The sequence below is a fragment of the Macaca mulatta genome, chromosome 16 (assembly GCF_049350105.2).
Source record: "Macaca mulatta isolate MMU2019108-1 chromosome 16, T2T-MMU8v2.0, whole genome shotgun sequence".
Classification (NCBI taxonomy): Eukaryota; Metazoa; Chordata; class Mammalia; order Primates; family Cercopithecidae; genus Macaca; species Macaca mulatta.
This window is the reverse complement of record NC_133421.1, coordinates 5,318,191-5,331,803: the sequence shown is the minus strand read 5'-3', so window position 1 is coordinate 5,331,803 and position 13,613 is coordinate 5,318,191. Positions and strand designations below refer to the sequence as shown.

The 13,613-nt window shown below is 47.7% G+C and overlaps 1 protein-coding gene and 1 long non-coding RNA gene across 8 annotated transcripts in view; both read left to right on the top strand.

Annotated features, from left to right (window-relative positions):
• The first annotated feature begins 1,877 nt into the window (after positions 1 to 1,877).
• Positions 1,878 to 13,613, top strand: part of NCBP3 (nuclear cap binding subunit 3) — a 42,729-nt gene continuing 30,993 nt past the window's right edge. For all 7 annotated transcript variants that reach the window (XR_013405959.1, XR_013405958.1, XR_013405957.1 and 4 more), the window contains exons 1-3: positions 1,878 to 2,068; positions 4,995 to 5,060; positions 8,117 to 8,222. Coding sequence is in view for 2 of the 7 variants with exons in the window: in XM_077969979.1 (XP_077826105.1) it covers positions 1,886 to 2,068; positions 4,995 to 5,060; positions 8,117 to 8,222 (355 nt within the window). In the remaining 5 variants the exon portion in view is untranslated. The remainder of the gene's footprint in view (positions 2,069 to 4,994; positions 5,061 to 8,116; positions 8,223 to 13,613) is intronic.
• Positions 2,551 to 4,910, top strand: LOC144335290 (uncharacterized). The gene is made up of 2 exons (XR_013406021.1): positions 2,551 to 3,436; positions 4,353 to 4,910. It is a non-coding gene; the product is annotated as an uncharacterized LOC144335290 (long non-coding RNA).

Sequence of the window (13,613 nt, the reverse complement as noted above, 5' to 3'; positions counted from 1 at the left end):
TTTTAAAATTTATTTTGGAGACAGAGTCTTGCTCTGTCGCTCAGTCTGGAGTGCAGCGGTGCGATGTCAGCTCACTGCAACCTCCACCTCCTGGGTTCAAGTGATTCTCCTGCCTCAGCCTCCCGAGCAGTGCATGCCACTACACCCAGCTATTTTATTTTATTTTTTTAGTAGAGATGGGGTTTCACCATGTTAGCCAGGATGGTCTCAATCTCCTGACCTTGTGATCTGCCCGCCTTGGCCTCCCAAAGTGTTGGGATTCGGGCATGAGCCACCATGCCCGGCCTCAACCCGATTTTTAAAACTACTTTGTATCCCATTCATCAAATAAAACTAGTCCTCTAAAGAGCTGTGTCTTGTGTTTATCCTACGATTTAGCCCAAATTTAAGAAAAACTATGATGTAGCCCAAAATTAAGAAAAACCATCCCTTCTGTTAGACCCTGTATCTACATATAAATTATCACATTTAATCCTCACAACCTCCTTTGGAGGTAGGTAATGGTCCATTTTACTGATGAAGGAACTGAGACTCCAAAGTGCTAAGCAGCTTGCCTAAGGTCACACATGGTGGATGGGGCAGGGCCAGCCAGCTCGAAACCCAGGTGTGTCCGATGCGGACCATGGTCTTCCTTAGTTTATCATTATTTGCTCCTCCATGGTTAGCGCTGGCAGGGCCTCAGAGACTGCAGGGTCTCACCTACGCCCTCCTCAGATGCGAAAACAGACCCAAAAACCTGTCCAAAGCTACCCAGGGAGGAAGACGCAAAATCAGGACTCAGGCCAGGCGCAGCGGCTCACGCCTGTAATCCCAGGACTTTGGGAGGCCGAGGTGGGTGGATGGCTTAAGGTTAGGAGTTCGAGATCAGCTTAGCTAACATGGTGAAAGTCTGTCTCTGCAAAAAATAAGAAAGAAAGAGAAAGAAAGAAAGAAGGAAAGAAAGAAAGAAAAGAAAGAAAGAAAGAAAAGAAAGTAAGAAAGAAAAGAGAGGAAGGAAGAAAAAGAGAAATGAAGAAAAGAAAGAGAAGAAAGGAAGGAAGGAAGAAAAAAGAAAGGAAGAAAGGAAGAAAGAAAGAAAGAAAGAGAGAAAGAAAATCAGGACTCAGAACCTAACAGCTGATCAGTGACACCCTCGGGATGCCTAGACAACCCCCCTCCCCCACTAGGCTAGAAGTATCCGCAGGAAACTACACTCACAGGTCTACAGTGGATGGCACCCTCAGGAGTCAGGAAATCAGTGTCCAAGTTCTGGCCTTTGGGCAGGTCTCAAATTTTGTGTATGTAACATGGGCCAATTTTGGGGAGACTTTTAAGAGACAAAGGCAGGCAAGGCAAGTAACGTTATAAACCTACAGATTGCCCAGAGGTGATATATCAAGGCTCATCGTAAACTCTGGAAGACTTAGATCCAGCTTTTATCCCTTAAATGGCGTCACCTCGGATCAATTTCTATACCTCAGTTTCCTCATATATGAAATGGGGGTCATAATGGGATCTACTTCATAGAGTTGTTCTAAGGGTTCGAGCGCTTGGAAGTGTCTGGCCCATGGTGATCGCTCAGTAAAGGTGGCTTTTAGTACAGGTTTAGCCTCAAGGCGTAGCTACATTGTAACCCTTGACTACCCCGGTCTCCTCCAAGCTCCGTCGCTCCCGCAGGCCCCGCCCCCGTCCCCGCTCAGTCCCGCCTTCTCCTCCCCAGGTCCCGCCCGCGCAGCACGCCCGGGTTCCTCCCGCCACCAGGGGGCGGCGGCGCTGAGGGCGGCCTTCTGGCCGAAGCCGGCGACGCTCTAGGTAGCTGCGGCGGCTCCTCTGTGGCCAGTGGCTGCGGCGCTCTAGCCGGCGGCCGTAAGGGGCGGGCTCTCGGTGGTGCGGCCGGCAGGCAGCTATGGCGGCCGTACGGGGCCTGCGGGTGTCGGTGAAGGCGGAGGCCCCGGCGGGGCCAGACCTGGGGCTCCCGTCCCCTGAGGCGGAGTCGGGTGTTGACCGTGGCGAGCCGGAGCCCATGGAGGTGGAGGAGGGCGAGCTGGAAATCGTGCCCGTGCGGCGCTCGCTCAAGGAACTGATCCCGGTACGGGCGGGGGTCGGGGGGCAAGGAGGAGGTCGCGGGGCTAGTGCCCAGCGCCGGAGGGGGCCGGAAGGGGCGGTGGCTGGAGCCCCAGCCGGGGAAGTCTGGGGAGCGGGAGAGAAGGGAGCCAGCGTCCTGGGGACGAGGGCTCCGGGCTGGAGGAGGGACGCGGAGCGGGAGAAAGGACGCCGGTGCGCCGGAAATGGGTGTTGAGGGGGCTGGAGGGGGTGGCGGAGAGCTGGGAGAGAGTTGAGGACCCCCCTCCGCTGCCCCCTCTGAGCCGTGCTGTGCAAAGGGGTGAGTGAGGAGTGTCTGGAGGGCTGAGATAAAGGGGGAGCCCTGGGCGGGAACAGAACCGGGAGCAGCCCAGAAGGAGCTGTTGGGTGGCGCCAGCAACCAGGTCTCTCCTGTGGGTCTTGCCCCGGAGGAATTTGTATCTGTGAAACATGGCACTCGCTCTTTCTCTTGGGAGGGCTGCACTTGTCAGCAGCAGAAACTCACTGTTTCTGTCGTGACTTCAGGGTCATCTTGCGCCACCCGCCCCCCCCCCCCCCCGCCGCAGCTCCACTGGCACCTACACCGTGGCCCCAGCATCTCACTCTTAATGAAAGTAAACTAGCAAACGATCAATAGACGCCCTTGATCCCTCATTTACCGCGCTGGGGATGGTGAGGTGTTTTGCTTGTGACTTGGTGGCTGTAGATCCAGTTCTTAGAGCTGATTTGAGGCCTGGATGACTCCTCTTAATTTCTAACTTAATATGAACTACTTTTCACCACATGTCAACATATTTAGACTGAAGTTATGGAGAAAGGTTAAGGTATGATCGCTAGAGATGGCAAACGTTATTGATTATGATTAACAACAGCTAATATATTAGCATTTACCATTCACTACATTGTGTCACTTAAATATACTGGCCATGCACACCTTTAGTGCCAGCTGTTCAGGAGTCTAAGTTCCAGACCAGCCTCAGTAATATAGCAACACCCCTTCGAGGTCCCTCCTTTCGCCTCTCCCCATCTCAAAAACAAAACAAAACCAAAATAAGTATCACTGCAGTTGTGAAGTAGGTGTTATCATCCTTTCAGTCATTCAGTTCAACATGGTTTTTGTTTTGTTTTGAGACGGAGTTTCGCTCTTGTTACCCAGGCTGGAGCGCAATGGCGCAATCTCAGCTCACCGCAACCTCTGCCTCCCGGGTTCAAGCGATTCTCCTGCCTCAGCCTCCTGAGTAGCTGAGCCCAATGGTGCGATCTCGGTTTACCACAACCTCCACCTCCTGGGTTCAAGTGATTCTCCTGCCTCAGCCTCCCAAGTAGCTGAAATTACGGGGGTGTGCCACCATGTCCGGCTAATCTTGTATTTTTAGTAGAGACAGGATTTCTCCATGTTGGCCGGGCTGGTCTCGAACTCCTGACCTCAGGTGATCCTCCCGCCTCTGCCTCCCAGAGTGCTGGGATTACAGGCATGAGCCACCGTGCCTGGCCAACATGTATTTATTGCATCCCCCACTATGTACCAAGACACAGCCCTAGGTGCTTGATCAAGATCAACCTCCCTGCTGGAGTGTATGCTCCATATAAACTCTCAATGACAAAAAGGAGCCACCCTTGTGAAGACTGAAAAGGGGTTCCCCCAGCCGGGGCAATAGCAAGCACAGAGGGTCTGGGGTGGGTCCAGGATCGTTGCAAAGTTCTGTAGCGCTAATGGAAGGGCAGTAAAAGAGGTCAGGAAGGCAGGTAGATACCACGCAGGAAACTGGGACCCAGAGAGGTCAAGGAAACTATACAGTGTCCTGTAATTAGTGACCGTCAGAGCTGAGGCTTCCGTCCTCGCTTGGTTTCCAAATCCCATCCCCTTTGCATTGCACTGTGCTGTATTTGCCTCAGGAATTCTAGGTGAGGCTGGACTTCTGCATTGAGGTGGAGGGTTGGGCTCCACCTGGTGGCTGGGCATGGGGAATTCGTTCAGACTAGGTTGGGGAGCTAAGTGACTGTGCTTCATCTTTTGACATTTTCCACAAAAGCCTTTAGATTTTTCTGTACGTGGATACTTTCAGTTGATGGAATCACTTCAGGTTTTGGACAGGCTCTGCTCTTCTTATTGGAGTGGTTGATTGATACCATGGAATCACTGGGATGGGGCTTCTTAATAAAAGGTTGTCAGGGGTGGGGAAGGGTTTTGAAAAGAATGACTCTTCAAAAAGAACCAGACTGGCCAGGTGCGGTGGCTCATGCCTGTAATCCCAGCACTTTGGCAGGCTGAGACAGACAGATCACCTGAGGTCAGGAGTTTGAGACCAGCCGGCCAACATGGTGAAACCTCGTCTCTACTAAAAATACAAAAATTAGCTGGCCATGGTGGCGCACACCTGTAATCCCAGCTACTCAGGAGGCTGAGGCAGGAGCATCACTTGAACCCGGGAGGTAGCAGTTGCAGTGAGCCGAGTTTGCACCACTGCCCTCCAGCCTAGGTGATAGAGCAAGACTCCATCTCAAAACACAAACAGATAAACAAAAAGAACCAGACTCTGGGTGGTGGCTCATGCATGTAATCCTAACACTTTGGGAGATTGAGGCAGGAGGACTGCTTTAGCCCAGGAGTTGGAGACCAGCCTGGGCAACATAGGGAGACCCTGTCTCTACAAAAATTAAAAAAAAAATGAGCTGGGTGTGGTGGCATATTCCTGAGGGCCCAGCTACTGGGGAAGCTGAGGTGGGAGGATGGCTTGAGCCTGGGGAGTCGAGGCTGCAGTGAGCTGTGATCATTCTACTGCACTCCAGCCTGGTCAACAGAGCGAGACACTGTCACAAAAAAATAAAAATGAAAAAAAAATAAAAAAGAAGAACCAGCTGTCAGCCCGACTTTTATCATAGGTTTTTCCTCAATTGCTGTCTGAATTTCTCACCCTTCCCCTTTGTGTTAGGACACGAGCAGAAGATACGAAAACAAGGCTGGCAGCTTCATCACTGGAATTGATGTCACCTCCAAGGTAAGACAGGCTATGATTTATTTATTCGCTTGATAAGCAAGTGAACTTAATGAACTTGATCCCTAGGACTTAACAGTAAATATTTCCTCTTTTCTTTTGTTGCTGGATTTAAATTTTCTTTCTAAAAAAAAAAATGGTGTTATTGGCCGGGCACACTGGCTCATGCCTGTAATCCTAGCACTTTGAGAGGCCCAGCAAGTAGGTCATTTAAGACCAGGAGTTCGAGACCAGCCTGGGCAACATAGTGAGACCCGTCTCTACAAAAGATACAGAAATTAGCTGGGTGTGGTAGTGCAGGTCTGTAGTCCCAGCTACTCGGGAGGCTGAGGTGGGAGGATCACTTGAGCCTGCCAGGTTGAGGCTGCAGTGAGCTGAAATCATGCGACTGCATTCCAGCATGGACAACAAAAAAAAGTTTGTGTTATACAACGATGTCTTCATGCATTCTGAAACGGTGCAGGCAGCATTTGTGTGTTCTTACAGCCATGAAAAGATAAAATCACTCTACCTAGATAACTGTGTTGAACCATTTCTAAGAAAATGTCCAGGATTGGGAATGCTTTTTTAAATGGTATGTCCATTTCTAAAAAAAAATATGTACTGTTTCCACTTGAAATGAAACAAAATATGAAAAGCGCCTGGCACATAGTAGGCAGCCCCCCTTTTTCCTTTTTCTTTTTTTTTCAGATGGAGTCTCGCTCTGTTGCCCAGGCTGGAATACAGTGGTACGATCTAGGCTCACTGCAACCTCCCCCTCCTGGGTTCCAGCGATTCTCCTGCCTCAGCCTCCTGAGTCGCTGGGACGACAGGAGCACACCACCACGCCTGGCTAATTTTTGTAATTTTAGTAGAGATGGGGTTTCACCATATTGATCAGGCTGGTCTCGAATTCCTGACCTCAGGTGATCCACCTGCCTCAGCCTCCTGAAGTGCTGGGATTCCAGGCGTGAGCCACCACGCCCAGCATAGTAGGCCCTTAACAATCTTTATTCCTCATTAGCTGTAGACCCAGAAAAAGAGGACTTCCTGATTGCCTGGCTGTCTAAAGTCTGAAGCCCAAGTCAAGTGAATTATTCTCAGTACTTAAGACTATTGCCTTGTATCTAATGATTGCTATTACCAGATTACCACCTTCATTGTAACATCTCATAGAGTCAAGCCTATTATTTTCCTTATATGTAGTCAATACATGTAAGTTGCTTTAATCGGTGATGTTCCATTTTAGACCTTTTTTCTGATTTTAATGTGTAACGTTAAGTTTGGAACAGAATTTTGTATTACATTTCTGAATAATAATATATATTGCTGTATTGAATACATAAAAGCGAAATTAAAAATATATTTCATGCCTACCTTTTTATAATGCTTTTTTTGTTTTTTTTGTTGTTGTTTGTTTGTTTTTGTTTTTGTTTTTGTTTTGAGGCAGAGTCTCACTCTGTCACCCAGGCTGGAGTTCAGGGGTGCGATCTCGGCTTACTGCAGCCTCTGCCTCCTGGATTCAATTGATCCTTCTGCCTCAGCCTCCCAGGTAGTTGGGACTACAGGTGGATGCCATCATGCCCAGCTAACGTTTTTATGGTTTATCTGTGTCTCTGTGTGTTTCCGATTACTTAAAGGCCAAAAACAAAACAAAACAAAAAATAAGAAAGAGAATTGGTCATCTTTTAGACAAGAAAAGAGAATAAAGTGAAAATATTTTCTCACTGTAATTTAAAAAGTAAACTCTTCTTAATCTTACACCGTTTGCCATTATATGAAACAGGTATATGGGAAAAGGGTGGTAGTCTCAGAGTCAGTGCTTTGTTTCTAAAGGAAGTAAATTGTTGTTTGTACTAGGAGGACTTCAGTGAAGAAAATGAGCATAGCTATTGGGAAATAACAGAAGTGTTACAATTTTACCGATCCCCACAAGCTCTGTATAGTCAGACCTTCAAATAGTGTGGTGAAGTCAATATACAATTAATGAAGGGGCCTGGGCACCGTGGCTCACATCTGTTATCCCAACACTTTGGGAGGCTGAGGCAGGCAGATCATGAGGTCAAGAGATGGAGACTATCCTGGCCAACATGGCGAAACCCTGTCTCTACTAAAAATACAAAAATTAGCTGGGTGTGGTGGCGGGCGCCTGTAGTCACAGCTACTCAGGAGGCTGAGGCAGGAGAATCTCTCGAACCCGGGAGTTGGAGGTTGCCGTGAGCCGAGATCGCGCCACTGCACTCCAGCCTGGCGACAGAGTGAGACTCCGTCTCAAAAACAAAAAACAAACAAACAAAACCAGTTAGTGAAGGGTTCCTAAGAGCCATCAGAAACCCACCTTTGGACCTGGGTTTATTTTAGCTCTTAGAAGAAACTTACAAAGCTGATTATTTTTTCAGTAAAGTGTCAATGGTTCTTACCACTTAAAGATGAAAACTGGTGATTCCATGGCCACAAGGCTGGAGGGGGAGAGAGTTTCTCTGCTTCAGTGTTGTTTTTGAACAGACTAGCTTTAGGGAGTGGACTGCTCAGGCAGATACGATGTGGAAGAGCATGACAGGTGTGACTGCCGTTGCCCGCAGACAATGTGAAATGGTTGTAGGTGGGCTCCTAGAAATAGCACTGGAATCAGATCTACTCGCTTACTAGCTGAAGTATCTCCAGCAAACCTTTTTGCTTTTTTGTGCCTCCATTTCTGCCCCTGGAAAATGGGGATGTTGAAATTGTTTAGTTGTAATTTGTTAGCATCATCGATAATAACAAATGAAGTGTCATATAGCTTCATAAACTGTAAAGGACTGTTCATTCACTCAGCAAATGCTTATTGAGTTCTTACTATGTCCCAGGCACAGTGACAGGCTGTGTTAGGTTGGAGATGCTTGCAAATTGCAGCAATATTAACATACTGCCTCCCAGGCATTGAGTGTGACTGTCCAGGTCTCTGCAACAGTTTTTCAAGGTGTAGTGTTGCTTATTTCTTCTTGTTTATTTCAGGTTTGTCACTGACGCATCATGATGCATTCGTGATTTAATTTGCCTTCTCCATGTTTTACTACTTTCACTTTTTCTGTACTTTCTAGGAAGCAATTGAAAAGAAAGAGCAGCGAGCCAAGCGCTTCCATTTTCGATCGGAAGTAAATCTTGCCCAAAGAAATGTAGCCTTGGACCGAGACATGATGAAGAAAGGTATGGGGTGTTTTCGGGGAAATTTGTCCACATATCCCCAGAGAGCGACTTTTCCCTGCCATCGCCTCATGCTTCTGCCTTGCCTTGCATGTCCACTCCTTATCCAAACACTCCTGTGAGAAGGGACCTGTGAAGTCTCCATTTCTGAGGTCACCTGTTTAAAGTTCAGATGCTGTCAGCTGGCTCAGATGTTAGAGCTGGAGAATAAAGAGATTGTCTTTTCTGAGGGGGCCCAGAAAAAGTTACCAGTTAGTGGCAGAGCTGAGATTTGGACCTGTGCTTCTAAGGACCCTTACTCATTTTCTGCTTTTATCATCGAGGTGTTAACTTTTGTTTGCATTTAAATGTAGTGAAAGTGTATCACAGTGAGACTTCCTTTTCGGGGAGTTAGAGCAATTTTGAGATTGGTGGGGAAAAGCCATTAACACTTTTATTGATAATCTGAATCTGTTGGCCAGGTGTGGTATCTCATGCCTGTAATCCCAGCACTTGGGGAGGCCAAGGCAGGTGGATCTCTTGAGGTCAGGAGTTTGAGACCAACCTGGCCAACATGGTGAAGCCCCGTCTCTACTAAAAATAAACAAAAATTAGCCGGGCGTGGTAGCAGGCACTTGTAATCCCAGCTACTTGGGAGGCTGAGGCGCAAGAATTGCTTGAACCCGGGAGCCGGAGGTTGCAGTGATCCGAGATTGCGCCACTGCACTCCAGCCTGGGCAACAGAGCAAGACTCTGTCTTAAAAAAAAAAAAATTCTGAATCTGTTGATAGTCTGAATATCTGATATATATAAACCACTCAATAACATCCTGTTGTCAGAGAAAGCTAAACTAATCCTGCCCTGAGTTTTAAGCCTGCCCTTACCGTTGGACTTGTGATTTGATTTGATCTTTGTGTTTTGTTGGGATATTTTGCTCGCTAGAACTCACCCCGAGTTATCATATATAGTAATCTGCCACAGTTTTCTAAAGCAATTTATACATAAAAGGAAAAATTACTACTTTTTTAGTGAGTCTATGTTCTTATTTATTAATCTACTCTAATATAAATCCATGAATGCAGAAGTGTTCCCTGTGTGGCATTTGCAAATTTGGGCGTTCATAAAGGGTTTAGTAGGCAGCCTTCTGACGGCATGTTAAAGGCCTGTATTGTATGAGCTTCTCTAGCCTTGTTTGGTTGATAAAAGCAAAAGCTCTGTAAATACATTGAATGAATGAAAGCATAGCTGCTATTTGTTGTAAACTTGCTTTTTCACCAGATCTCTGTTAAGCACATTACCTATTTCTTTCTTTTTTGTTGCTCACAACAACTCTATGAGGAATATATTTTTATCCCTATTTTATAAAGGAGGAAGCAGCCTCAAAGAAGTTTAATAAATTGCCCAGGGTCATGTAGCTAGTAAAGGTGGAGTCAGGATTCACACCCGGTTTCTTTGACTCTAAAGCCTTGCTTTTACCTCCTTTGCTCTGTTGCTGTGTAATGTAGGCTATGGTGCTGTCGACTGAAATTGTGTCCCTCCTCAGTCCGTCCTACTGGGCGCAGCAGTGTGGGCGCAGAGCTGAACTGTGGAAGCTGCTTCACTCTTTATCCTGCATGGCCAGTTCAAGTCAGAAACACGACCTTGCTTCCCTCATGGGCGGGGGTGTCTGTTTGAGGAGAAGTCCTGTGGAGGCCAGGGACAGCGGTGAGGCTTGACATTCATGTGCCTGTACCTCCAGGCACGAGCGTCCCCGTGTGTCTCTCTGACAACTCTACCTCGAGGGCACCATAGCTTTATCACACCTGTCGACTTCTGGTCCCGAGAGCATTCCTTGGGGCGCCTTGCCTCTGATATGGCTCATGCCTTTCACTCCGCACATTTGCCCTTCCTTGTCCCGTGCCTTATCTCTGGTCAGGTGTCACTTCCCCCATGGAGCATCTCTGCTCACCCACTTGAAATGCTTTCTCACTTTTGTTGGAGCTCTTTAGGGTGCGAAAGCCTCCTAGAATCTAGTCTCAGTTCCTTTGTGACTGAGGACAAGTTCTTGAGCCTTGTTAGTTTCAGTCTCCTTGTCTGTGAAATGGAAATACGATACTTACCTTAATAGGATCACTTTTGGGGTTAACTTTTAATATAAAAAATTTTTTTTTTTTTTTTTTTTTTTTTGAGACAGAGTCTTGCTCTGTTGACCGGGCTGGAGTGCAGTGGCCGAATCTCAGCTCACTGCAAGCTCCGCCTCCCGGGTTCACGCCATTCTCCTGCCTCAGCCTCCCCAGTAGCTGGGACTACAGGCGCCCGCCACCTCGCCCGGCTAGTTTTTTGTATTTTTTAGTAGAGACGGGGTTTCACCGTGTTAGCCAGGATGGTCTCGATCTCCTGACCTCGTGATCCACCCGTCTCGGCCTCCCAAAGTGCTGGGATTACAGGCTTGAGCCACCGCGCCCGGCCTAAAAAAATTTTTTTTTAAATACAACTCCAATCTCATGGTTCTAAAGATACTCCTAAAACAGGCAGTAAGGCCGGCCGTGGATGTCAGCTGGGGAAGCTTGCTTATTTCAATCGATTCTTTGTCCAGGAGGCAGCAGGGCCTAGGATAGTGTTCCTGAGCCCTGGGGAACCCTGCTGCCCATCTCAGACCACTTTACATTAGTTGGGGTTGGATAGGTCCCAGGGAGAGTTACTGGTTTTCTTTTCTTTTCTTTTTTTTTTTTTTTTTTGAGACAGAGTCTTGCTCTGTCGCCCAGACTGGAGTGCAGTGGCGCGATCTCGGCTCACTGCAAGCTCCGCCTCCTGGGTTCAAGCGATTCTCCTGCCCCAGCCTCACGAGTAGCTGGAATTACAGGCGCCGCCACCACACCAGCTAATTTTTTGTATTTTTTAGTAGAGACGGGGTTTCACCGTGTTATCCAGGATGGTCTCAATCTCTTGACCTCATGATCCACCCACCTTGGCCTCACAAAGTGTTGGGATTACAGGTGTAAGCCACTGCGCCCAGCCGTTTTTTTTCCCCTCTCTGTCGCCCAGGCTGGAGTGCGATGGTGCGATCTCGGCTCACTGCAACCTCTGCCACCCAGGTTCAAGCAATTCTCCTATTTCAGCCTCCTGAGTAGCTAGGATTACAGGCACCTACCACTGTGCCCAGCTAATTTTTGTAGTTTTAGTAGAGACGGGGTTTCACCATCTTGGCCAGGCTGGTCTTGAACTCCTGACCTTGTGATCCACTCACCCTGGCCTCCCAAAGTGCTGGGATTACAGGTGTGAGCCATCGCACCCAGCCAATAGTTATTCTTTTTATATCTTCTCGGGTAGTTGTTATTTTGTTTGTTTGTTCGAGAAGGAGTCTCGCTCTGTCGCCCAGACTGGAGTGCAGTGGTATAATCTCGCTCACTGCAACCTCCGCCTCCTAGGTTCAAATGATTCTCCTGCCTCAGCTTCCTCAGTAGCTGGGATTACAGGCGCCTGCCACCACGGCCAGCCAATTTTTATATTTTTAGTAGAGACGGGGTTTCACCACGTTGACCAGGCAGGTCTTGAACTCCTGACCTCGTGATCCACCCACCCCAGCCTCCCAAAGTGCTGGGAGTAGAGGCGTGAGCCACCACGCCCAGCCAATGAGAGGAATTCTTATAGGGCTGCTGGGGACTGTAACAAAATGTTCCAGTTCATAGAGTGGCGCTTGGCACACAGCAGGTGCCCAGGTAATGTTAGTTCTCATTATCTGGTGTTCTCCATCTTCCCAGCCATCACTGAAGTGACCTAGCTTCTTGGGAGAGTGAGGAAATTGGAATAAGTATGTTGACTCCTGCATCCACACTAGTTGTCAAGTTCAAGTTATTTGTTATTAATACCAACAACAATAATAAAAGATAACATTTGTTAAGTGCTTACTATGTGCCAGTCACTCTGCTACGTGATTAACTTACCCTTTCAACAGCCCTGTGAGGAGAAGGTGTTTATTATTTCCATTTCACCGAGGAGAAAAGTAAGGTGTTACGAGGTTGGGAAACTTGCTTGTGGTCCCACAGCTAAGTAAGTAGGAAGGCTGAGGTTCAAAGGCTGATCGGACTGAAACCTGTGTTCCTAACTGCTCTGCCAGCATTCAAACAGTTTGGGATGTGGTACACTAGACTTTTCTGCATCAAGAATGACTTGCTGGCCGGGCGCGGTGGCTCAAGCCTGTAATCCCAGCACTTTGGGAGGCCGAGACGGGTGGATCACGAGGTCAGGAGATCGAGACCATCCTGGTGAACACAGTGAAACCCCGTCTCTACTAAAACTACAAAAAACTAGCCGGGCGAGGTGGCGGGCGCCTGTAGTCCCAGCTACTCGGGAGTCTGAGGCGGGAGAATGGCGTGAACCCGGGAGGCAGAGCTTGCAGTGAGCTGAGATCCGGCCACTGCACTCCAGCCTGGGCGACAGAGCGAGACTCCGTCTCAAAAAAAAAAAAAAAAAAAAAAAAAAAGAATGACTTGCTATGTTTGAATGATTCAGTGTCAAACAGCTTTGGTCTCTTTATGCCCAAGATTCAAGCTTTCATGGGTGGAAGAGACCTTGGAGGTCATCTAGGTTAATCTTCTGCCCAGCCCTGCAGGCCTTTTAGCAAACTTCCTAATGGTCTTTTGGCCGCTGCCTGAATGTTTCTTAAGTGATGGCGTGAGAACTATTTATGAAGCAGACAACTTTATTTTTGGATACTTACTTGTGTTGAGCATTGCCTTCTAGTAATTTCTGTCTGTTAGTTGCTGTGTGACTGTGAAGTCCTTTCATCCAGTAGTCCTTCGGGTGGTAGAGGCACAGGCTTGCTGCCCATTCGCTCAGCTTTGCTTCGTGTGTTGTGACTTTCTGGTCTGCCTTTTCTAAACACTTTGCAGTTTCTGTTGTTCTTCCTGAGGCGAGATACACGTTCCAGTTATGGTTGGATTCACAGAGAGAATGGCAGGACTGTCACTCACCGTTGTCTCTGTCTCCGCCATTTCAGTGTTGCAGTCACCCTGTATGCAGCCAGAGCACTTAGGTCTTTTCCCCAGGAATGGTGCCCATCAGAGCAGGCTTTCTCATCATGTACTTGAGGCACTTTAAAAAAAAATTACTTTTAAATGTATTCCTATTAAATTACATCCTGTTGATTTCAAACCTCTGCTTTCAGTCTGTTGAGTGAATTTTCATCGTAACTCCACCTTTCAGCTCCTAGCTCTACTCCTCAGCTTCTTGCTCTCCATTGTGTACACATGGCTTCTGTTTCTTCATCCAGTGGTTGAAGGGTGGGCAGTGTCTTCCAGTATCATAAGTCTTATTCTATTACCATAAGGCCCACGGTTCATTTTACTGTCATGAGGAACTAGATTACATGCCTTAATGAACTTGAAATAGAGCCCCATCTATGTATTCTCTGAATTTCTTGACCTGGTAATCGTA